We start from the raw sequence: 24766 nt of genomic DNA on the forward strand, positions 1-24766 counted from the left end.
ATGCTTAATTATTCAACAAGAAGAAACAAAAAGTCGTTTAAACCGCGCGTAGTAGGTATTAAAAATAAAACTTTTTATACAAAAAGAACACAGTTTTCTTTGTCAAAACCATCGATTCTTCCCAACCTGTGTTCAAACAACAAAAGAATGGCACATCTTGGAGGGAATCCTATAAGTTACAGCCCCTGCTTTCGATCGGACAAATGCATAATATCAAATCCACACACTAGCTGTTGGAGCTAGATTTAGAGTATCGAATATTTTTAACAAATAAAAAATTAAGAATTAATTCCAATACAAATGGGTTTTATTTTGTTTCTTTTTTTTGCAATTATGTTCACAATTTTTTTTAGGTTTATTTTGAATTACTTGCATGTTCCTAAAATTGTACACAGTCTCATTTTTGAACTCTTTTGTATGCATTACAAAAGTTGCAAGAATTTATACATTTTTATTTAATTTTTGCATCTATTTCCCCATTCCCCCTATGACGCCGCTGGACAGCACTCGGTTGCAACACAAACACGTTGAAAACAAAACAAATTAAAAGTGAATGAAAATACAGAAATTGACAAAAAAAATAATTGACACCATCATAGAGATAAATCTTTTGCCTGGCTAGTTATAGTTGAATTCAATTTTGCTGTATGTATTTATGCATCCGGTTATACAAGCAAATCTTAAGCAGGCAGAAGCAATTTAAATTGAGGTTGAACGACGACGACGACGACACTAATAATGACGGTGATGTTGACGATGCCACACGCTTAGTTATCTATGTACGCGTCCACAGGCGCTGTCGCCGTTACATTGCTAGGCTTCTCCGGCGAGTCCAAATAGATCTTGAGCGCACGCTCCCGACGCTGCGAATAGCGTGTCGTTGAAATGCAACCCAAGCGATCCAGACGCGCCTTCTCTTTGTTAGTTAACTGTCGGCGCTCATCCACAGACAGCTCCCGCACCGGCACGCGCTTATCTCTGCAAAAAGTCGAACATGGAATGGAATTCAATGGGAAGCTTTTGTTTGGACTTACTTGTACAAATAAATATTGGCGCATTGCGACGTGTTCAGTGGATATGTCTCCATTGTCGCCGTCACTGAGAGCCAGGTCATATTCTCATTAACACTAATTGCCGATATGCTTGTGCAGGGAAAATTGCTGTTTAACTGTAAGGACAACTAACGTGAGTCAGAATTATGAGTTGTGAGTTGCTGCCTCGCTCACCTTCAAATAACTTAAGTGGTCAACGGGGATGTCGCATATTTGTGATAAACAACTTTTGATTTCGCTGTCCTCTGCAAAAAAGAGAAGCAAATAATTAAAAATATTGCTGAATTCTCTAGCAGCGAATTTCCACTTACTGTCCATTGTAATTTCCTGGAATTTGCCAAATTCCCACTTATCTGGATACCACTGACGCACGAATATGGTCAAGGAGTCTTCATCAGGCTGTGCCACTACCTCGGGCTCGCATTCTTGCACTATGAACTGCAAGTCATGGATTAATATATTACTTCAAATTACTTTATGCTGCTGATTTCAAGCTCACCTCAGCCGCATTGGTGGAGCGCAAGTCGCTGTAGAGCGTATCATCGTTAGCCAATAGTCGGATGGGGGCACGTCCGCCCTTTAGCCAGATGCGACAGTTTTCGACTGTCAGTGATGTATATTTGGCATCGATGCGATGCAGTTTGGCTACCAGATCCTGCTTGGCCTGCGCCGTGGTAGTTGTGGTAGTGTACACCCATTCGCAGGCGCAGGGCAGCTTGGCCGTCTCGTTGTCCAGTTCAGCCAGACGCAAAAAGAAGATTTTGGCCTTGTGCTCGTCCGGCTGCAACGTCTTGCCGAGCTCTACGGTAAGTGTTTCGCCCTCGTTCAGCACCACATTTAACGTGCGCGTGGTGTTGGCCAGGGTGTCGTCATGCTTGCTCTGTAGCTTAAAGTAGGAGCCAGGCACGCGTATCAGCTGCTCGATGTGTCGCTTGAAGGCAGTCATGGGCATCTGCTTGCCCACCAGCAGCTTGTAGGCTTGCGTGGGCTTGCGCAGTTGCGCTTCGTCGTCGGACAGGTGACTACTGGCGGCTGTACTCGTGCTGGTAGTGGTGGTGGACACGTCCACACGTTCTATTTTTTGGGCGTGGAAATAGTGCACGGTTGGACTGTAGCTGGAGCAGGTGTCACCGGTATCGGTGGCATAGCTGCCATTGCCATTGCAGAATTCACGAACGCGCATCATGGTGACATGAGTGGCCGCCTCGTCCTCGGGACTGGACAGCTGCGGTGAGTGGCTGGTGGAGCTGACTTGGCTATCGCCGCCGCCGCGATGCTGCATGCTGTTCTCCACAAGCGTGCGGTCGCCATCGCTAAGGCTGCTGTCCTCCGAGTTGGACTCGTGGCCGGGCGTTGCTAGCGGCGCCAGGGGACGCCAATCACAGTCGTTATTGCCGGCTCCGGCTCCGGCTGCGGCACTGCCACTGGCATGCTCTGGCGTCGCCATGCCATTGCTGATGCCATTGACTGCATGGACTCCATTCATCATGGCAGCATCCACCACATCTCCACCGGCGCTGCCATTGGCAGCCTGCAAAGAGTAGAATGATCACTTGAGCGCGCATTTTCATAATATACATGGTTAAATGCTTGCATCTAAAATAAAAACAAAAGAGCTGTCATCACCCAAATCCGTCTTGAAGAGACTCGCAAACAAAATTAAATAATCTCTAACGCCTGTTTATCATGTGAAGGAGAACTACGCAGCTGTTGCTCTTACCTCGGCGTGCATATCGCAGCTGGGCACACCCAACATTTCCAGGCTGCAGGCATCGGTGTTAGGCACATTTAAGTAGAAGTATGTTAAATATTTGTATTGCGTGTTGGCCAGATGCTGCAGCTGCTGTTGCGCCTCCAACGTCGGCTGGGGATCGTAGGCCACAAACGCCTTGGGCATTCTGCCGCACACGGTGGCCAGCAGGCACTTCTGCTCGTCAATGTGTAAACGCATCGAGATGGAGCGACGCAGAGTCTGCAGATCGCTGTCGTCCCGCGCTGCTGAGTAAATCAGGAAGGGACCGTCCAGCGCATTGTTGGCGAGATCTACCGTATACACATACCAGGTGGCGCCATCGCTGGCGTAGCTTTCAAACTGTTGATCCTCGGCGCGATGCTCCAGCAAAAAGTCCAGCGGATTCTTTGAAGCGCGCAGCTCTGTCAGTGCCGGATCGGTATCCTCCAGCGATTGTATAATGGTGTCCCTTGCCGAGTCATAGGCCACCAGACGACAGCGCGACAATGGCGCAAACTGCTCCACATTGAGCATATCGTAGGCAGATTGCAGCACCAGATTGATATCAAAGCTCTGCGATACATAGACGCGCGTCATCTTGAGCTTCTTCAGCGCTGGGTTGTAGGAAATAGACGCGCGGCTTGTAGAGATCAGGTAGCGCCAGATCTGTGACGGTAACATGTCTGCCCAGACGTGTGACGCGCGTCTCCTCCTCGGCGTGCAGTTTCGGCAGCAGCGACTTGATATGCTCTGGGAAATCGGCACACTTAACCGCATGCTCATTGCGCTTGTGGTCCACCTGACGGTACATTAACATATAGGCATTGGTGCTGGATGTGTAGGCACTCGAGTAGTAGCTGCCATTAGGACCGCCAAACGAGCGTTGAATATCCTCTTGCGTAATCTGCAAAACAAAATATGAGACTAAATTCCAATCTCTAGTTGGGCCAGCTGGCAACTTACAGGCGACACATTTTGATCGTTGAAGCAGAACCATTTGTGGTTCTCAAAGTCCTTGATGTAGGCATAGTAGTGGCCACCCGAGGCGCTGCCCGAGTGTATCATAATGGCAAAGAGCTCATACAGATAGGGACCCGCTTGAGCCTCCTGCTTGAGCTGAGCGCTCTTGCCGGTGCTGCTGCTCATGTCGATGCCTTCATCCTCATCATTCAAATCGTTCTCATGCTGACTGGAGCTGGCCGTGGTGACTACGCCACTGCTTAAGTTATCCTCCTCCATGGCCGAGCCGCTGTCCGCCGTGCTGCAGTCGTCCACGTTGCTGGTGCCATTCATGTGATACTGCTCGCCCGCAGGACCGCGATTCACAAAGCTGTTTAGATTCAGTGTCTGCGGAAAGGTCACTCTGGAAAAGAAGCAGGTTGGCGATCGATTTTAGACTGGGACTGTCATTTAGACTTACCTGTCATTCAGTTTGATGCGATGCATGGTTTGGTAGTCAAAGTCAAAACGCTTCAGATGCAGCGTCAGTATATAGGGAAATGACTTAAAGTGGAGTCCCTTGTGAGCATCGCACTTCTTCTTGCACTTCTCGCACAGATACTGATTGTTGCCATCGAGTGTTTCGGGCTGGACAAAGGCACGCAGCGCTTCCTCAATGCTGCCATAGGCGGAGCTACTGCCGAAGGGACGCACTGGCAGCGGTATGTCGAGAAAGGTATCCTCGCGCGTTTTCTCCGTGTTGCACTCCAGGCACTTCACATAGTCGTTCATCTTGCCCTCGTAGAGCGTAGAGATGAGATTCGCCTGTTTGGTGTTCTTGAACTTGTGCTCCAGTGCATCGAACATGACGCGGCACAGCTCCTGTATATCGTGCTGCTGCCAGGCCTCCGTCGAGTCCCAGCCAAAGCTGCGCGTCAGATCTGTAGTCTCCACTGAGGGCTTGGGTGATGTCTGCAGATTGAGAAACAACTTTTGCAACTGATAAGGTATATTCTTGGCTTCGTTGTCATTGTCAAACTCCCAGCGATAGAGCGCATTGCGAAACTCTGGCGTCATATAGAGCGCCTGCAGCAGACTGTTCAGATAGCAGGTCATGGCCTGGTTAACCAAGCCCACATAGCCACGCGAGCCGCCATTCAGTTGCATTTCTGCCTTCCTGTTGCCGGCGGCCACAGACTCCGCAATGCTGTTGTAGGCGGGCTGCCAAGAGGGCACATCGTCGCCACCGTACTTGCGAGTATAGAAATTCTCTTGCTGAGTTGGCTGCTCATCGTTGTCGGACAAATCGCCAGCAAGCAGAATCTCGTTTGCTGCGCTGTTGGCCAACAGATCGCTTTCAGTGGGTCCGGCGTTGCCGAACTCGTAGTTGGGGCTCAGCTGTGTGGGACTTGCAGAGGCGCCCAAGGCCAAGTCATCGTCCGACAGCTGTTCGCCATCCGAAACGGGACTGATGTTGAACAGTTCCGCAGGCGCATCGTGCACAGGCGAAATGAGTATGCGATTTTGTTGCGGCAATTGCTGCAGATGCTCGGTGATTTCCACTTTGGTCAGCTCATCAATGGGCAGCTTGGTGGCACAGCTGCTGGTCTGTGTGTTGGCCTCAACCACATGATCCACATTGTTTTCGCAGACTTTGCTTTTAATTTTTACAGTTTTGACCTTAACGGGACTGCTGTCGCCGGACTCGGCTGTCGATTCGCCTGTGCCTGTGCCGGCTGACTTTGTTTTGCTGGGTGACTTCTTCTTCTTCTCGCCAGTTTTACTAGGCGACTTCTTTTTCTTCTCGCCTGTGCTCTTAGTGGGGCTTGCTGTGCTGTCTGCGGACTCCGACGCTTGTGGCTTGCTGGCAATCTTCTTGACGGTGAGCTCATAGCGCTTAGACACATTGCCATCCCAGCTGCCCTCGGGCAACAGAACGAGATTGTTTTTCAGCTGACGCTCAAAGCCTGGCACATCGTAAAGCAGCTGTGAGGCGAGCGCATTTAAATGCACCTAGAACACACATATGGGGAAATAAGCAAAGTGGAGCAGAGAGTAATGGACGCTTGCTTACCAGATCTTTGTTGCCATGTGGCTGCAGCAAGAGCTCGAATTTGTTGTAGGCAAACTGTGTGCCGATTTGCGTTATGACACGCTCCACTGTGTGCTGGGCACGCACGATGACATTGATTTTCTTTTGTTGTGAGCCCGGGGTTTGGTCAAAGACGGCGCATTGTGTGCTGCTGCTCTCGCTGTCCTTTTTGCTGTTATCCTGTTCGGCCATTTCCTGGCGCGCGTTGTTTATCTAAAATGCTTTGAAGGCCTGCCGAATGCAAAGTTCACTTTTAATTTACACTTAGAAATTTTGATAATTTTTTATGCTTTTTTTTTTGTGTTTTTAATAATTTTATGCTATAAATATACAAATTACAAACTGACATATCAGTGAGTAGCTGCTTGAACAAGGAAGCCGCCGCACCCACAACCACAACACACACACACAGCCAGAAAGACAGACAGATAGACATAAATAAAGCAATTTTCATGTGCTTTTCGCGCCTTATTTGTACGCGCGGCACCAACGAAAAAAATATATAGGAAAATGACTAACATGCTGCGGAATTTTATAAACAAACTGCGCTCCAGAAACGAAATTTTCTTCAGTTTTCAGCTGCAAGTTTCGGCAAAAGCGTCATAATTGCCGCATAAATTGCTCTCGCCGTCCAAGCGAATGTCATTTCAAGTTGCTTTCCTTTCTTTTAAGCAATGGTCGTTGGGCAATGGGGCAGTGGCAAGAACAGTGGACACAACGGAAGTTGTACAATAAATATATACAAATTTAATACATATTCGACAGTTGGTGCTTGGCGCCTCTGCTTGACCGCAATGCGCAAATTGCAACACGCGTCATGGGCACATTCTACATATTTACACTATAATATAATGAAATATGATTTGCATTTGCACGAAAATCTTCTGGAAATCGTGCAGCGCACTAAGAACATTTTTAGAAATATTATTTACTTATCGTTGAATTAATGTAGCTTGTCAGCTGCTTTTAAATATTCAATGCAGTTAATTCTTTTTTAAAATTCTTTTTTGGAACCTGCTGTGCCCCATATCTTTCAATATTCACAACTGTCGTCTGTCAATCTTGAGTTTTATTTGTTTTGCTGCTCTTGTTGGGAATGAAATGAATACATATAGTACGAATCTGTGTACAGTTGCGTTATTGCAACATTTGCTTGTAAGCCACAGAGATGTTTCATGTTTATTGATAAAATTAGCGTAAGTGCAATTGCAATTGCAATTTAATTAAATGTCCAAAGCAATTAGTTAGCAATAGAAAATGTATAAAAATAGTCACAAACATGGCCAGAACACTGAAGCAGAGCAGGGGCTTTGACCAGACAGGCAAATGAGCTGCAATTTCAAACACATGTTGGATGTATACAGATCCAAACATATAGATACAGATATATGTATATGCACATGCAAAGACAGACAACGAATCCAAAAATGCTAATACGCAACCAAAGCAACAGAAACCAAAATAAAAAGCAAACTGATGAAAAAAATTGTGCGTCTAAAAATAAAAACAGGCGGCGACAGCCAATATACAACACTTTAAAGCATTGGGAGAGAGCATAAGAAAAACAAATATTCAAAGCTGTAAATCCGAAGGTTTTCGATCAGTTTCAATATCTTATAAAGATGCATAACAATCTCATCAATATTTACACAACATTTTCAGTTGAAGCTTCTCAGTGGGTTAAACATGTGTGTGTGCCCAACATCATCTATATGTGTGTATAATTTTATATTTTTTTTTCAATTCGCATATAGTTGAGCTATTTTTAAAAACTATTTCAATACAATTGAGTTCTTCATGTCTGCGCCACACATGCCAAATAGTTCTGATTTCTTCTAGACCTACATATAAAGCATATATCCATACATGCAAAGCACAGGAATTAGTTCGAGTTATAGACGAGAGTTGCAGTTGCGTTTATTACGAAAGCGTTCTATTTAAAAGTGGCATTTATTTTTAGAAGAATTATTTTGCACGTTTGATCATTAAGAAACTCCATTTGAAGCAATCACACAAACACACACACACACTACTTAGTGGTATAGATATATACTATATATATTTTTATAATCACACTTAATGCCTGCTTTTTACCGTCTATGATTTCTGGCGTAAGAGATCTTTGCGCCCCCGTTAACGCAACGACATCGTTTCACGCGTATACGAGTACTGACCACATCCCACGAGCTGACGCAGCTGCTGGCGCCCCAAAGAGTGCACACGATCATAGCGGATCGCTTGCCATCATCGCTGCCGCCAAGTCGCCCAGTTGAGTACGCTACGCTGTTGCTCAGACCCTGCACGCACTGATAACAACAACAGGCCAATTAGCCACAACTGTTTATATTGCATATTGCGATAATGGGGTGTGTGTGAGTAAGGCAGTGGCAGAGTTTATTAAGCTCTGCTGACGCATTATTATCAAAGCGTAGCCTATTGGAAAAGCGCACTGTGCCTAATCTCAGGCAAATTCTTTGAACAGCAAGAACGGCAGAGAAAGAGCGAAAGTGATTTTGTGTAATGTTTAGATCCGCTCGCAGTCATATCCCAATGAATGACTATTTTTGTTTGCTGTCCGCTTGATGCTGCTGCTGCTGCTGCGGCTGCTACGCTCCCCCATCCAAAGCCATAAGCGATTCAGGTGTGACTAAGAAGCGCTGATTGTGTGTACCGGCATCTACGTACATTGTATACTCATTCGCTCTTGGCTGAACTTTGCGTGTTATTGGCAAATTTCTTTCTTGTTTGCGCAATACTCAATGGGGGGGTGGCCCTAACCGGGCAGGCGGGCGATCGGTCAAGGCTTCGCTGCTGGAATGTGTCACATGTGACCAGTGCATAAGCGAAAAAAAAATTGGAAAACTAGTTCAGGCTGTCCGTCCTTCTAGCGGCTCCAAAAACTGTGCGTATTTACCTCCATACGTGAATATGTTTATATATGTCGTATGTACACGGCACTTAAAGCAGTCATACAGATGTATGTGTAGCTACATACATATGTATGTATGAGTGATTTCACTTACCTGAACTGTGAAAATGTTGCAATATTGTGTGTGGGTGAAATGCAAAATCCGGCGGTACGGCTGCAGCGTACACGATGCGTTCGATTTTATGCTATCTAAACTGGCCTAAATTGATGATGCTTGACGTTGATACCGAGCGACAACCATTTTTATAAATGAAACAAATGTTTTTTGTTGTTCGGCTGCGGTTTACTTTTTTTTGGTGAATATGATGACCGCTTGGATGACAGTGAGTTGCATGCAATATGAACAGAGAATAACTGAATTAGTTCACAGCTCCGACATATAACAAATATCAAAACAAATTTTACATGGAATAACGATTATATTAATAAACACATTATTACTGCTGGTTTTTTTTTTTATAAGATGTTAGTTGACAGTGCGACGCCAGCAATAACCACAGGCCGCGCTCACTATCCACAGGTGATTTATCGATAACATAAGTACTTTTTTACAATAAAACATCGATTCCACAGTAGTTTTCCAATCGGAAATGCTTGTCAACTTAAACGGCATTTATTTTTACACCATAACAAAATAAATGCATTTCACTGCGTATATTTTGTCAAAATTTAAAAATACATGAATTACGTATATGATAAAATAAATTGAATTTTCGCGCCAAACGTTATTGAGCACGGTTGCAGGTAGCCCTTTAGTGCGAAAAACATTGAGCATTTTCAACTGCAACCAGTACTACCATTGTGCGTCAAAAATATAAAAAAATTATACATTAATATATCGTTAAGGTAGTTATTGCTAATGAGTTACGCGGTTAATTCTTACAGTAATTCTCAAACTGCGACCAGTAGGACCAGGTTAAAATTGTGACCAGTGTTACCAGGTAGTATGCGTAAAAAAATACACTACTCTTTACTAGAATATACTATACTTTCGAGAAATTTCTACGAAGAGACTGTGCGAGTCTATATAAAGGGTGCGTAGCTGCCCAAAAAATCATTTTATCTGAAAAATAGCAAAGCGAGTAGATAGTGTTATTGAGCACGGAAGAATCCATTGATTGGAAGAAACTACATAAAATATTTAAAGCAGAAGATAGAAAAGCCTTTTTAGACAAGAAGAGAGCATCAGGAAAAACATTTAAACAGCTGTATTTACAAGCAACAACAAATAAGGTAAGTCAAAGCAAATCTTTGCTGAAATTTGCATGTTTTCATGTGGCATTTGTGCAGCTGTAATGTCAAAAAATAAAACCACAAGTGAACAATAAAGCAATAATATACAACAATCAAATAATAATACATAGTACAATAAATGAGTATGTAGATACGCTATCGTCGACGTCACCGTTACACACACGCAAGTTGACAACACGGCAGCTACAGGCAGCAGATACATTTCGCTGTCGTTGCACAACTCGAAGCTTCTAGTAAATTCTACTGAGACGCGCGCGCATTGAAAAGCAAAAACAATTTGTACGCGTTCCCTTGTGATTTTAATTTTGCATTTGCTGTTCTGTCAGTTACGAATAATATAATAATAAACATTTGGTGCTTTGTTTTGTTTATTTGCAGTTGAGTGCACGACGCTAGAGTAAAACAAAATGGGCAAAGATTTCTACAAAATTTTGGGCATCGACAAGAAGGCCACAGATGATGACATCAAGAAAGCGTACCGCAAACTGGCCCTCAAATACCATCCGGACAAGAACAAGAGTCCACAGGCCGAGGAGCGGTTTAAGGAAATAGCCGAAGCATATGAGGTGTTGTCCGATAAGAAGAAGCGCGACATTTTCGATCAGTATGGTGAAGACGGCTTGAAGGGCGGCCCATCGGGACCAGATGGCTGCCCCCAACCTCCCGGAGGCTACACTTACCAGTTCCACGGCGATCCGCGCGCCACTTTTGCACAGTTCTTTGGCTCGCCGAACATCTTTGGAGCTGCCGATCCATTTGGCGCCTTCTTCGGCGGATCCGGAGACGGTACACAAGAGCAGGTCTTCTTCAACATTGGCGGCGATGAGATGTTGGGTGGCGGCGGTGGCTTTGGCGGTAACCCCATGGGCGGTGCCTTCCGCTCGCAGTCGTTCAATGCCCAAGCGCCCCCCAGTCGAAAACGTCAACAGCAAGATCCACCAATCGAGCATGATTTGTATGTAACGCTGGAGGAGATCGAAAGAGGCTGCACCAAGAAAATGAAAATATCGCGCATGTCCATGGCTACGGGCACGGCGCGCAAGGAGGAGAAGGTGCTCAGCATTACAGTTAAGCCTGGCTGGAAGGCGGGCACTAAGATTACATTCCCCAAGGAGGGCGACCAAGCCCCACAGAAGGTGCCAGCCGATATAATCTTCATCATACGCGACAAGCCACACCCGTACTTCAAACGCGAGGGCAGCGATCTGCGCTACATTGCAGAGATTAGCCTGAAGCAGGCGCTATGCGGATTATCAATGACAGTGCCAACGCTGCATGGCGAGCGCATACCGATAAACACAAAGGGCGAAGTCATTAAACCCACCACAGTGAAGCGTATTAGCGGACGAGGACTGCCCTTCCCCAAGGAACCATCCCGCCGTGGCGATCTGATAGTCGCCTTCGATATCATATTCCCAGACACCGTGCCGCAAGGCGCGCGGATGACTCTGGCGGAAATACTACCCGACTAAGTGGGCGAGGACGAGTCACCTAGCCACACAATTGTATAGTATGTTCTAAATTTATTTTAAGTTTAATTAGTTAACCCTATGATTGCCTAATGTCAAGCAAGCGACCCTTAAGTGTAAAGGTTATGGCCAAAATCGAGCTTGGTTTATGGCACAACTAGATACTCTGCCAAACAAACTGTAGATATAAATGAATGATCGATAGCATAGCAAGGCAAGAATTCTCGCAGATAAGATAAGTACACTAACAAACAAAATACTGATACACTTACACACATAAAAACACAAATGGTTAACACGCTAGTGTTTTGTGCTGGAGACTGAAGAGTTAAGATCTTGTAAACCATAGCATAGCAATAAAAGATACCAAAATATGTAACTGCAAATTGTTTTGTGCTCCACCCCCCCAAAGACAAAGCCACACATATCCAATTAACACTGTACTCTCCCATTCCAACTTGGCTCCCTCAAAGCACTGCGTTGTACCTTGAAAAAAATAACAGTGTGTTCCAATTATTTATTAACATGCGATTGGAGTAGTACGTTCTAGTACCATAAACAAACACATGTCAAGCTAAACAAAGCAAAACTAAAGAAAACAAAATTGTTTAATAAAAGTTATTTAAATGAAAATTCAAGTGTATAATTGTGAACAATAATATTTCATCAGCGCATCTTTTAAAATGGGCATGCAAATGTTATTTCACATTTTGTTTTTATTTTTGTTCACTTCAAAAGGATTTTTAGTAATTAATTTATTTTCACATATTTTTTCACTTTCCTTACTTTGAGTGTTTAATTTGCATACGCAATTGTATAATTATTATTTCTTATCGTTTTTTTTTTGTTTTGCTTCTTCTTCATTGTGTACTTGTATATTTGGTTGTTGTTGCTTTCTCTTTGCAAAAAATATTAACATCGATTGCATTTGCTGTTGTTGTTGCAGCTGTGTTAACATTATTATAATAAAAATTGAATTTGCAATGTTTGTTCATTGGTTCATTATAACTAGAATTGTTGCTGTTTAACTGTTTTCGTTTTTGTTTTTGTTTTTGTTTTTGTTACTGTTGTGTGTTTGTTGTTTTTTCTAATCTTGCGTGTGTTAGCTGACTTATGCACTTAACTGTAATACATTTGCATTTCCTTTATTCGCTTACTTGTCTCTCCAAATGATAACTAATCAAACCTAACAATTGTTTAAGCAAATCAAATGCTCAATAACAATTTGTTAAACACATTGCCGTATTCAAAATGTGAACTGGCCTCAGTTTGAACTAAAACTAAATTACTTTGTATTATTAATAGTTATACAAATACATAAATATGTATTTACCTTCATTTAAAATGCATTAAAATTAGTCAAATGTGTAAAAAAGTTGATGCTATTATCTTGAATGAACAACGTTTTATTAAATGAGCTTTTCTTTCTTTTATAATTTAACTATTTTCATTGACTAAAGTTTTCCTGCTGCTGGCTCTCTGCTCTCTGCTCTGTATTTCTTAACTATGTATGTATATTTTTTGTTTTTAGTTTAATATTTTTCGTATTTTATTTGATTTTTTTTTCATATTTTTTGTTCCAAACTTATCAAGGAGAGTCCCACCAATGCGTTTGCAAATGGACAGAACCCCACGCCACATACAGGTAAACACCCTACAGCACATATAGTTTTCGTTCTTAGGTTTATATATAGCATAAGTTTATTTATTATTTACTGCCTTTTGTAGTTTAATTAAAGTTTACATTGTATACTCGTATTTAATTCAATTTGATTGGAAACCTAAAAATGTTTTGATTATGTTTCGATTATTTTTCTTTATTATTATTCTTGATTGGTGTATGGTTGAAATGGAAAGGGGGAGGGGCTTGGCAAAATTAATGCGACAATGTACAAGTACACTGAGAAAAACTAAAAAACACTTTGGCACATACTGCAGTTGCCTAAACGACAACTGGAAATTTCTGCAACTGGAAAATTGATTTACTTGTTGTTGGGGCTTCAAAAATTTTCAAAAGCTGCATTCACAACCAATATAATTATTATTTCTGTTCTTTATTATTTTACTTTGTTTAATGAAAATGCTTGCAAATCAAATAAAATTGCAAAATGTGCTTTGTATAATTTTTTGTTTTTGGTTTTTCTTTTGACTATGGAATTTTCCTATGCTTGCATGTTTTGTTCGAGTGAAGTTCTTAAATATTATATTATTGTAATTTAGCTAGAAGAATGTTTTTATTTTTTTGTTGTTTGTTTTTTGCATTATGTGTGTATAATTTTTTGTGTTTTTTTTTATATATATTTGCTTTGTATACTTTTTAGTTTATTCAAATGTTTGACTGCGTTTAACAAGTTGAGTTTTGCAATTTTCCATGCATGTGTTCATGTGTGTGTTTGTAAGTTTTTTCTTCAAGTGTATGAAATTGTTGTGTGTTTAGTATTACTTGTTAGTTTACCATTTAACATTTTGACTAAATTTGTTTGCTATTTGCTGCGTGTGAGTTTCGTTTTTGCTATTTTATTATTTATTTCTTTCAGTGTACTTTCCTATAAACTAATCAATTTTGCATTGCAGAATTTTCTTTTCTTGTTTACGTTTTTATACGAGTATGTGTAGATGTGAATTGTGACTTACATGGCTAAATTCTTTTCATTTTGGTTTTCATTTTTTTAGAACGCTTGTTTAAAGTTGCATTTTTAAATATATTTTGTTTTGTTTTTATTTTTAAATTCTCTAAGCCTAAGTACAATCAATGTTTCAATTTGTTCACGTTTTATCTTCTCATAATGTATGCGTGTGTGTGTGTGTTTATTTTTATTTTTAAATCGAAATTTATTTTCAAGTCTTTTTCAGCGACAAATGCATTTGAATTTGTTCATACTAGAATTCATTATTAAATTTGTTTTCAAAATCCTTTGCTTTCATTGCATCGTTATGTATACAGTTATTATATGTTTTGCACATTAAATACATTCCGATAATAAGTACGTACACATATATGTAAATCAAAAGTCTTGTTGTTTTATTTATTTGTTTAAACTATTCCTTCAAACGAACGAACGAACGAACGAACGAATGCGATTCAAGAGTTTTGTTTTGAAAACGAATTAAGAAACAACAAACTTGTTCGATGTGTGTGTGTGTGTGTGTGAGAGTGTGTGCTCTCTATGCTTAACTTTCAACAATTTATTAAAACTTTGCATTGCATTCGCAATTGTTGTTGCATTTTTTGAGTGTGTGTGTAGTTTTGTTTTTGTTTAGGGTTTGTTGTTGCTCTTACACTCGATGGAACAAAAGACAATTAGTTAAGAGAGTTAAGAGTTCTTATGTTTGCTTAGCTTCATACTAAATGTGACGTTTTGCTTTTTCTGATTTAATTTTTCACATCGTCTTTGCGGGTTGTTGACTGTGGATCTGTGCCTAAATTTATCATGTCTCGTGGTTTCCACACCGGGGACCCTACAATTAAATGAAAGAAAAAGAAAAGATACAATGGAAACCATATATGAAAAAATATGACAAAAATTTTCAACTTGTTGAAACTTTTCGTTGCATAAATGTTTATAGTTTTTGTTGTTTTTGGTTTTTTCGTTTGAGCAAGGCAAGAATAGAAAAGCTTTGTTAATTAGAGTTCCAATTGCAGTTACGTTACTTTCTGTTTTTTTTTTTATGTTAAAGGCATGCAAGCAACGCTTTTGGTTTAAGCTTAAATAAAATGTAAGGCAAAAACTAATTAGTTAATGTATTAATGAGCACTACGTTTAAAAGCTTTGGTTTGCAGCTACTTAATAAGAATTAACTAAGTTCATAGAGCTTTGATATTTGTGGGGGGTGTTGTTGGTGTGTGGGCAGGTGTTTTTTAGAAAAGGTTGGGGTGGGTAGGCGTATAAAATTGAGTACTGTTGGCTAAAATGTTGACATCGCTTGGTCTCGGCACTTGTTCAATTTGTAGCTTTTCTTCTGTATATATCTTTAGTATTTAGAGTTTATACAAGTTTTGATTCGAATTGCATTTATCGGTTTTGCATTTATGCCAACATTTTTGGTTAAAAAGGTTACAAATGATGCAAAAATTAAATGAAACATGTGTAGATGTGATTTGTTGGAAAAGTAAAGTAAAGCCATATAGTATAAGTAAAAGGTGCGTTCATAAAGTTGTAACCTATGGACACGAAAATAAATAAACTATAGTAGTGTTTGCAATTTAGTTGCGATAAGTATTTGCCAAATTGTTTGTAAGTGTTGTTGTTGTTGTTGCTGTTGTTGTTAGGCTGGAGAGTTGGGGTCGAGAGTTGAGTTGAATTGCGATTGATTGCGGGGGCACGTGTGTGTAACCATAAGACATATAAATATATATATATATTATATCGTTTATATATATGCATAACATTTGCTTTAATGCATTGGGCACTAAATTAAAGTTGACATTGGCACAGTTTTCATTTAAAAAGATTCTCTTGCTAGAAAATGCAAAACGGATTTAAATTGTATAAAAAATTCTGTTTCTTTTGAATTGTTTTTGATATCAAGCGATGTCAACTAAGAGTTAATAGAGTGTGTGTGTGTGTGTAGTACAGTGTGTACTGCTTACAACGCATTGTGTGTGTGTGTGTGTGTGTGACTTAGGTACAATAATAAATCAGATTTGATTTTATGGCTGTCCAGCAATTAATATAATTTAATTTAATTCAACAAAATTAAATATCACCCGTTGTATTCATTTAATAATTAATTCAATTAATTTACTAATTAAATATACAATACACAATATGCGCCTAATTACATTGATGCACACTTACCTGCTAATAATATGACTAAAAACTATAACTAATGAATACACAACTAATTTATATATATATATAATGGGTGGGGCGCCTACTCGAAACTAAAAAGGGGTGGCCGGGTCAGTGGCTTGGGCGTGGGCGTGGGCCGTGGGCGTGGGCACAGGGAATCGCTGCAATGCATTTTACTCGAAAATTTGTCGCTGTCCAAAGAGCTGCTTGTATTTAATTTCGCTTTTAGTTTTACGTTTTTAGTTAATTAGAGCGTGTGTTTACTTTTGTGCTTAAATATTATATATAGTTTACGTATTTTGTTGATTTTGCTCGCGCTAGATTTGATTTTAGTGTTTTTGATTATTCATTTTGTGGTATTACGGTATTTTAAACAATTTTGTTCGCAACATTGAGTTTTAGTTTTAGACACATTTTATTTTATATTTTGATTCATATTTGATTAGGGTTTATGCTTTAAATATTTATTTTAATCCTTCACATGTAGTTAGTTGAATGCTTATTTATTTATTTTGATTTACTTCTGTTTGGTTTTTGTTTTTCGTTTTAGTTTATTTTGATTTTGCTGCTGTAAAGCCCAGTGAAAACTGTAAATGTTTTTTGGTTTTTATCTTTATGCTTTAGTTTTGTTGAATAGCTTAATTAATATTTGTATGTATGCATGTATATTTATTTGAATACTTTTACGCTTTTACGCTTGAACAACCTGACATTTGATCTATAAGTCCGTGTTGGGTTTCTGTTTGTATATAATGCCTGAATAATTAGTATTTGCTTCCTGGCTGCCACCCAAACTTACGTCTAAGAATATTTGTTAATTTGAGCGCGATGTCTATCTGCCTGCTCGATTGGTATATATATATATATATAGTTTGTATGTATATAGTATATGTAGCTCTTATGTATTTAATACTGAACATTGAGGTACAACTTACGATTATCATTCTTCAATACATTTACTTTGCATTTGCATTTATTGTATTTGTTAAATTTGCCTAATTTAACTGAAATATGTCTGAACTGAACAATAAACTCATAAAATATTATAAAAGTATGCAAATTATTTGTCACAACATTGTTTAATTTTGGTTTAGACTGAGACTTTTATCTAACTAACTACAAGTACATATATAATAAATATTTGATTTGATTTTCATTTGATTTCCGTTAGTTATATAGTTTGTTGTATAATGTTAACCTATAGAATGTTGCCAACCCGCATTTTCACTTAGACTTAAATTAAAATATATGCGCTAGCAGCAGCTGCATTTTCATTAATTAAAAATTTGCTCATCAAGTCTTGGGGAAACATGTCAGTGACACAGTTTGCTGACATTTTCTCGGAACAAATTTTACTCCCAGCTGTGTAGTGAGTACTGCTCTGTGTGTGTGTAGAGAAAAGTTCTATATAGTTTGTTTGTATGTATGTATCTATGTGCGAGTACGAATTTCAACTTTAGTTAGTTTCACATAATTACACCACTTGAGTATTGTGTGTGCAACGCTGCGTATGCTGCATATGCGTTGCATTGCGTATACGTTGTGTATACCGCTTGCAAATCATGGCCAACCTTAATTAACCTGCTGATTGCAGCGGCAAAAACTTTCGACATCTGCTCATAAGAACTAGTTTAGTGTTTAGTAGCTCACTTTAACTTAGTTTAACAGCAACTGTGCATTTTATTGTTTAACTATCATCTTGAGTGTCTGTGTGTGTCTCCCCTATAAATGTCTGTGTGTGTGTTTAGTTTACGTATATCTGTAATTTAGGGCGCAAAGTTTTAAATATTTATTCGCATTTAATAGTTATGTAGTTAATTTATTTAGTTTGAGGCATTTCGGGTTGTTGCTCGTGTTATCTTTGGTTAGTTCCCTGTTTTTCTCTCAGCCTGTAATTGTTGGAATTGTTGTTGTTGCTGTTGTTGTCCATTTAGACATGTATCTCGAAGTAGTCATGGCAATCCACACAGCCGCCGGAATTCGGGCATTCGCCTGCGCCTGCGCCCATCTCGGGCAAGTAGCCTATGCCGCCGCTGGCCGTGGGCTGTTGGCTGATGACGATGCCGCCTCGTGGCGTCTTCTTCCGCGTGCGACTTTGCCGCACGCGGGACTTATGCTAGGAGGGTCGCTTCTGATACAGACAGTCAATGCAAGTGGTGTACTCCGGAGCTGAGGAGCTCATCTGATAGTTCGGCTCATGCGTGCAGGCGTGCGGCGGCGGCGTCGGCTCGTAGCTCAGCTCCTGCTCTGCTTGTTGCATGTAGTTGATCATGGGCATGTACTGCTGAGGCGGATGCCTGGGCAGCGCATCGTAGATGGGCTGCGAGAAGTTGTTCTCCGCCGACTGCGAGCGCAGCGGTCCGGAGCTGTAGACTACGTAGCTCTGGCTGGGGCGCTCCGGCGAGATGCCATAGGCGCGATAGTTGTTGCTGCTGTCGCGACTGTCGCGGCTGGCGGTGCGCTCCAGCGACTTGCTCAGACGACTGCGCCCATTGCCAGCGTGGCCCGCATTGTAGCGGCTGCTGGTGGGCGCGGCGGCCACGTAGTGATCGCTGCAGGTCTGATTGTCATACACGGGATAGTATTGATATGTCTCCTGTGCGTAGGACTGCTGGCCCGTCTCGAAGCTGCCGTGGGCGGACATGCTGCGCTTGCGTGAGCCGCCCGCATAGGGCACGTCCAGATTGTGATCGGAGCCGCCGTGGCTGTCGAAGCTGCTGCGCGGCGAGTGGCGCTGGCAGATGCTGGCGCGATCCGGCGACAGATGATCAATGCTGCTGCGTGGCGAGATGCGCGGCGACAGGCCAGAGCCGGAGCCGCTGGGCTCGCAGACGTGCGAGGGTCCGCCCTTCTTCAGGCAGCTGCGATCGGGACTCTTGGACTTGGCCGGACTAGCTGGTGGCTTCAAAATGCTTGCGCCTGGAGTCGTAGTGTGCTTTAGTATGCCGCCGCCGCCCTCGGAGCTGCGCCGCGGACTGGGCGTGCGTCGGCCTTGTAGACGATCCTGCGAGTTGTCGCGACTGCTGCTGCAGATGCTCAGACGCTTGCCCTGCTCGCTGACGCTGCTGCGCGGCGACTTGATCTTTATAATGCGCACTGGCGAGCTGCCCTGGGACTTGGCGCGATCCGGCGATATGTAGATGCTCTGGCGCTTGCTGGTCTTGGGCTTGGTGCCTGTGGCACGCTCCGGCGACTTGGCCTTGAAGATCTTGTCCACCTTCTTGTCAATCACAACAATGTGCGAGGCCAGCGAGCTGGTCTCTGTCTCTGTCTCATCGCCGGAGCGCTCCGAGGGGCCCGTGGTGTTGCCGCCAGTGCTGTCCGACTCGGTGGCCGGACGCGAGGGCGACTCTATGTCCACCACGACAGTCTGTTGGGTGTTCTCCACCACAGTCTGCGGCTCGGGCGACAAGCTCGAGTCGTTCTGCTGCGGATCGAGCGTCTCCTCAGCCTCGGCGACATGCTCGAAGGACTTCTCACGCAGGCTGGCCATATAGGCGGCTATGTCGCAAGTGCCTGCTGCCAAATCCTCCTGCTCCAGCTCGCACAGATGCTTGTCCATAATGCGCGCCGTGGCGTCCACTTCGTTCACCTGCTCAATATCCGAGCTGCTGCCATTGCTGCTGTCGCGCTCCCGGTCCCGCTCCCGCTCCCTATCGCGTTCACGTTCACGCTCGCGTTCGCGCTCGCGTCGCTTGTGCTGAGATTCCCTGGCCTGGTTGCCATGCTGATGCACTACGGCCACCTGCTGTGAGGCCGCCAGCCGCTCTGACTCTGACTCAAAGATCTCGATCACTTCGATCTCTTGCTTGGGCGACTGGCGTGGCGATTGCCGCGGCGACAAGTGCCTGAGGGTCTGAGGTGTGGGGGTCGGGATTGGTATTGGTATTGATTGGTCGCTACTCTGCTGGGCAAACAAGCTGCCGCTACTGCCTAGACTTAGATTAAAGTTGGCTGCCACCTGTGCGGCATGTGCCTCGGCCTCCGACTCCAGCTCGGATTCGTCGGGCAAGTGCTTACCTAGATCCTTCATCAGCACCGGCTGATAGCTCGCCGGCGGATGCGATGATTGTATCAAGCGCGCCTGGCTGCCAGTGCTGCCCACCGATAGCGTCGATGTGGTGCTAAATGTTGTTCAGTCCCAAATTAAAGCAATAGATCAAGCAATAGGCAAGCGTTAATACGTTTAGCTAAGTTAGTTTCATTTTATATATAAAGTTAATCAGAGAAATTCAATTTGCTGCCAAGACTTGAGCCACAGTCGAACTCGCCGCAAAGCGTGTAAACCAATAAATTATTTATTACAAATAATTAACTGACTATCATAAATGTTTGGCGCCAAAAACTCATTGGAATTATTTATTATTATTTGAGTGGCAGTTCAGTCAGCACGTGTGGAGTCGTCAACAGTCCAAGCACAACTGACTAGGCGAGGACTCTTCGCTTGCTGCCTACCTGCCAAGCTCCCACTCATGTCAACTGCTCTTCTCTCAAATGCTAGGAGAGTTGCTCTTCTCTACCTGGCAGTCTCCCACTCAACAATACAATAATACAAGGTAACGGATTGAGCTCTTCGTTTTCAGTGTTTCGGGTACTTAGCTTCAATCGCTCGCGACCAGCACAAACTAAGGAACCCAAGAGCGCAATCCGCTACTTTATTGTATCATGCACCAGTCAGTCTCCCACTCATGTCAGAGCTGCTCTTCTCTACCTGCCAGCCTCCCACTCATGTCAACTGCCCTTCTCTCAAATGCTAGGACAGCTGCTCTCCTCTACTCGGCAGCCTCCCACTGCTAATGAGAGCTGCTCTTGTCTCTCGTTCGCTTGCGCTGGAGTCGATCGGCAGTTAAACGAGAGCGTCGCTGCGTGATGCGTTGATGCTAAGCGAGCGCTCAATGTGCATCGTACCATGTGATGACTCCAGCTAGAGTAGAGACTGACTTCAGGCTTAGCACATGAACATATGTGTGTCCTATATATATATTATATTTGATATATATGTGTGTTTAGCTCTACAAATGCTACGTTCAATTATTTAATTTAAAAATTGATACAAATATGTTTGATATGATTGCAGAGCAGTTCAATAAAATATTTCAGAGCCCAGCCTGAACGTCTTTGTTGCTTCAGCTTTACTATAAACATTAATTCTGAGTTACAAATATAATAATACAAATTACTGAGCCATCATTTGCTTTAAATTTGTGCTACAAAAGTTAATATGTAAATATATATTAATATATAAAACTGACTATATCATTTGTAGTTTGCCAACTGATTTGTATAAACAATTGCATATATTACTCGTAAAAGTGTAAACTTTATGCTCAATATATATTAATGAAACTAAGTTATAAATGCAAGTAAAACAGTTAGTTTTGCTCATACAAAGTTTGAAGGCTCTATAAGAACTTTTATTCTTCAATTGGAGTTTACTTGAATCAAAACTGTGCCTCATTTTCAATTTATGCTCAAAGGGAAAACTAATCAGACTTATGTTTATTATGTTTTATTTAATAAATATTTGTAGCCTAGTGTTAGTCGTAGCAAGCAAACAAATGAATTGTGCTTTAAATTTGTGCTCTGGCTTTAAGTTCGAGTTCGACTGTGTGTGTGCTTGGCATTAATTTTTAATTAGTTAATTCATGAGTTATTGCCAAGGCTTCTTCATCTTGTTTGTTGATTAGCTAGATATATACTGTGTGGCTTGACTTGTGGGATTTACCTCAGTGTCAGGTGATTGGGTGTACGGCCCAGCGTGGCCTTGGGCCTGATTGTGCCTTGTTGCGAATCCTCCTCGCCCTCCGACTTGGTGCCCGGATCGATGCGCTCAATGTCGCTGCTGTGATGATGCAAATGCGGCTGCCTGATGGGTGGCGGCGGTGGCTCACGGGGATGTGGATGCGGGTGTGGGTGTGGGTGTGCTTGTTGCTGCTGCTGCGACTGCTGTTGTTGTGCGCTGCTGCTGCTGTTGTGGATCTGCGGAGGAGTAAATGATTTCTATTTGATGACATGATGTGGATGCAATGATGTGGCAACTTGTTAGCTAGCAAAAGTGACTTTAACCCCCTACCCCAATCCCTGCTCCATTCAGTTACCCACCTGTGACATCGCCCAGAGTTTTGCTGCGACCTCGAAAGCCGCCGCCGCCGCCTGGCTGGGGCTGAATCTGTTGGCTTTGCGTGTGCGTGGGCGCATAATGCACCACGCCCACCACGCTGGGCGGCAGCTCATCGCCTTCCTGGCTGCCCGACAGATTGTCATAGTCAATATTGCCCGCCGAGTGACGCTGTGAGCCAGACTTCTTCTTCGGCTTGCCCAGCGTATGCGAGCCATGCACAATGGTAATCTAAAGAGAGAGAGAGAGAGCGAGTTGGGTATGAAGTGTGGACAAACAGAAAATTAATCGTTTGCACATAGCTTAAGTTGATAAATGATGCTGGATGGACAGTCAGACGGACGGACGGACGGACGTACCTGCTGCTTGGGTCGCTCCAGCGTTTGCGAGTTGCCTGCATAGCCGCCCAGCTGGCTGGAGAGGCCCGAGACGGAGCCAGAGCTGCCGCCAAAGTTCTTCATGGGAATTGACATGTTGCGCACGCTTTCGCGTATGATTTGCCTAATGGTCTTGAGGAATGCGTTGCGGAAGTCGGCGGTGCTGTTGGAGAGCACGTAAACCTTCTCGGAGCGGCGCTGCAGCTGCGAGCGCAAATGTATGAGCTCCCAAAGGAAGTGCGAGTCCATGTCCTTGGCCGAGCTGGCGCGTACCTGCACCTCGGTGACAGGTATGAGCACCTGATAGCGAATAATTTCCACCTCATTGGGTGCGTTCTTGCTCGAGACGCCCTGCAAAGCAAATGAATTTAGTTTATAGCGAAGAAAGATGGAGATTGATGCTCACCATTAGTTTCTTCTTCTGGCGCAGACGTTCCTTGCATAGGAACACCACCGCCGATTTGAAGACAAAGCACATGGCGTGCAGCTCCAGTCCCTTCTTGATCTTGCCCAGAAAATCGGATATATTGAGCCACTCCACGCCGCCGTAGTAGAGCAGATCGCCTGGGAATGCAGCAGTGGTATTTGAGGCTTGAGCCTGTGCTTGGGCTTGAGCTTGAGTAAGCGACTTTTGCTTTAACCCACCTGGAGTCAAGTCGATTGGCTGCTTGCAGGACTTTTGATGCTGCCTGAACAGATGATCGAATATGGCGCCATATTCCTCATGTATGCGCTGCATCTCGTTAATATGCTCCGCCACCTTCTCCATGCCCTTCAGCGCCTCTGCAGAAACGATGAAAAGATGAAGGATGAGGGTCAGTTTGAGCTTGGCTTGGGGATTTGGACTTACCGCATAGGTGCATGTGCTCGTCGGCGCGTTGGTCTGTCAGGTTGCGCATCTGCTGGAGCAGCAGCGGATACTTGAGTATGCGTTGTATGGGCTTGATCAGATACGACTCCAAGGTGCTGCTGTGCTGCTGCTTGGGATTGCGAGCGGCGAGGAATTCCTTTCATACCACGCTCAGTCTGTGTGTGTGTGTGAGTGAGAGTGAGAGAATGAGTAATTGAGACATTTGACAAATGATTTGTGTCTCTGTCTGCTTTCAATTTGCAACTGAATTGATTTGCATTCAATGCGCCTGAGTTGCCATTAATTGCAAAAGCAAAGCGCAAAGCGAAACGCCCATTAAAACCTGCACAGGCAGCAAGAAGGATATGCAGTTACAAGGATATTGCAGCAGGAGCAGCCTGCCTGACAGCAAAATGTCATTAACTTGTTCTTATTGTCAGCTGAGAGCGAAGCTTTGATAAAGGCACAGCGCAGAGTCTCAAAGCCTGTCGGCTGCACAGATTTGCGTCTAATGGCGCCTGTCAACCTTTCTGCTAACCTGCTAAACGTCCCAAGCGCACGCTCACGCCCTCGCCCGAGTCCCGCCCCATGCCCAAAAGCGTTTGCTGCTTTAGCTTGTAAGGCACTTAAGTGCACTTCTTGCTATAATTAATTATCCTTGCCAACTTTTTGCATAAAATTGCGTGCAACAGCCAAGTGCAGTCGAGTGCCACACCCACCAGCCGCCCATTTTACACTTTGCCACGTTCCACTCTCTAAACGCTGCAGCTGTCGCTTGTAGCTTTAAGTTTTTGTGCTGCCTCCATTGATTGCATTGATATACTTAAATTTTTACCTAACAATTAGCTGCTTTTTTTCTTTGTGTGTGTGTCTGTGTGTGTGCCACGCCCACTAGTTAACGCCCACACTTACAGCTGCTTGCTGTTTGCTCGAGTGTTTTTAAGCTGCGACTAAGTCTAATTTAATTATGACATGTTGTCGTCTCTCTAAGCCCCTAGAGTCCCAGCTGCTGCTAGTCAACTTAGCTGCCTTTTATCCGCTTGGCTGCTGCGCCAGCTCCCAGCTCCAGCGGGCATAGCTGTGACATAGTTCTCTCGGCAGCAGCGGCAGCGCCAATGCGTGTCATAATTCTACAAGTTTAATTAACAAAAGATACTTGAC

At 43.1% G+C, this 24766-nt stretch overlaps 3 protein-coding genes across 3 annotated transcripts in view; 1 reads left to right on the forward strand and 2 right to left on the reverse strand.

The window, feature by feature from the left end:
• Positions 1-294: 294 nt before the first annotated feature.
• On the reverse strand, positions 295-9041 carry LOC108600116 (ubiquitin carboxyl-terminal hydrolase 47). The gene is given in 11 exon segments (XM_017987490.2): positions 295-978; positions 1035-1168; positions 1227-1297; positions 1364-1490; positions 1552-2583; positions 2773-3408; positions 3410-3688; positions 3748-4147; positions 4205-5736; positions 5798-6046; positions 8839-9041. Coding segments are annotated over 10 exon segments (4632 nt in total). The 5' UTR covers positions 6008-6046; positions 8839-9041; the 3' UTR covers positions 295-767.
• A 756-nt stretch (positions 9042-9797) lies between these two features.
• LOC108600944 (dnaJ protein homolog 1) lies at positions 9798-12061 on the forward strand. Its single transcript, XM_017988787.2, has 2 exons — positions 9798-9977; positions 10377-12061. The coding sequence occupies exon 2, from the start codon at positions 10406-10408 to the stop codon at positions 11468-11470; it is 1065 nt and encodes a 354-aa protein (XP_017844276.1). The 5' UTR covers positions 9798-9977; positions 10377-10405; the 3' UTR covers positions 11471-12061.
• A 3928-nt stretch (positions 12062-15989) lies between these two features.
• LOC108599515 (protein still life, isoforms C/SIF type 2) overlaps positions 15990-24766 on the reverse strand; it is a 51983-nt gene continuing 43206 nt past the window's right edge. The window contains 9 exon segments of the mRNA XM_033293397.1: positions 15990-19842; positions 19927-20384; positions 21986-22216; positions 22218-22260; positions 22363-22609; positions 22738-23106; positions 23162-23319; positions 23401-23538; positions 23606-23781. Of these exon segments, the coding sequence (XP_033149288.1) occupies positions 18377-19842; positions 19927-20384; positions 21986-22216; positions 22218-22260; positions 22363-22609; positions 22738-23106; positions 23162-23319; positions 23401-23538; positions 23606-23781 (3286 nt within the window). The 3' untranslated portion in view covers positions 15990-18376.

The sequence above is a fragment of the Drosophila busckii genome, chromosome 3L, assembly GCF_011750605.1.
Source record: "Drosophila busckii strain San Diego stock center, stock number 13000-0081.31 chromosome 3L, ASM1175060v1, whole genome shotgun sequence".
NCBI classification, from domain to species: domain Eukaryota; kingdom Metazoa; phylum Arthropoda; class Insecta; order Diptera; family Drosophilidae; genus Drosophila; species Drosophila busckii.

Coding starts and splice junctions, on each gene's coding strand:
- LOC108600944 (XM_017988787.2), top strand. CDS start 10,406: ATGGGCAAAGATTTCTACAAAATTTTGGGCATCGACAAGAAGGCCACA.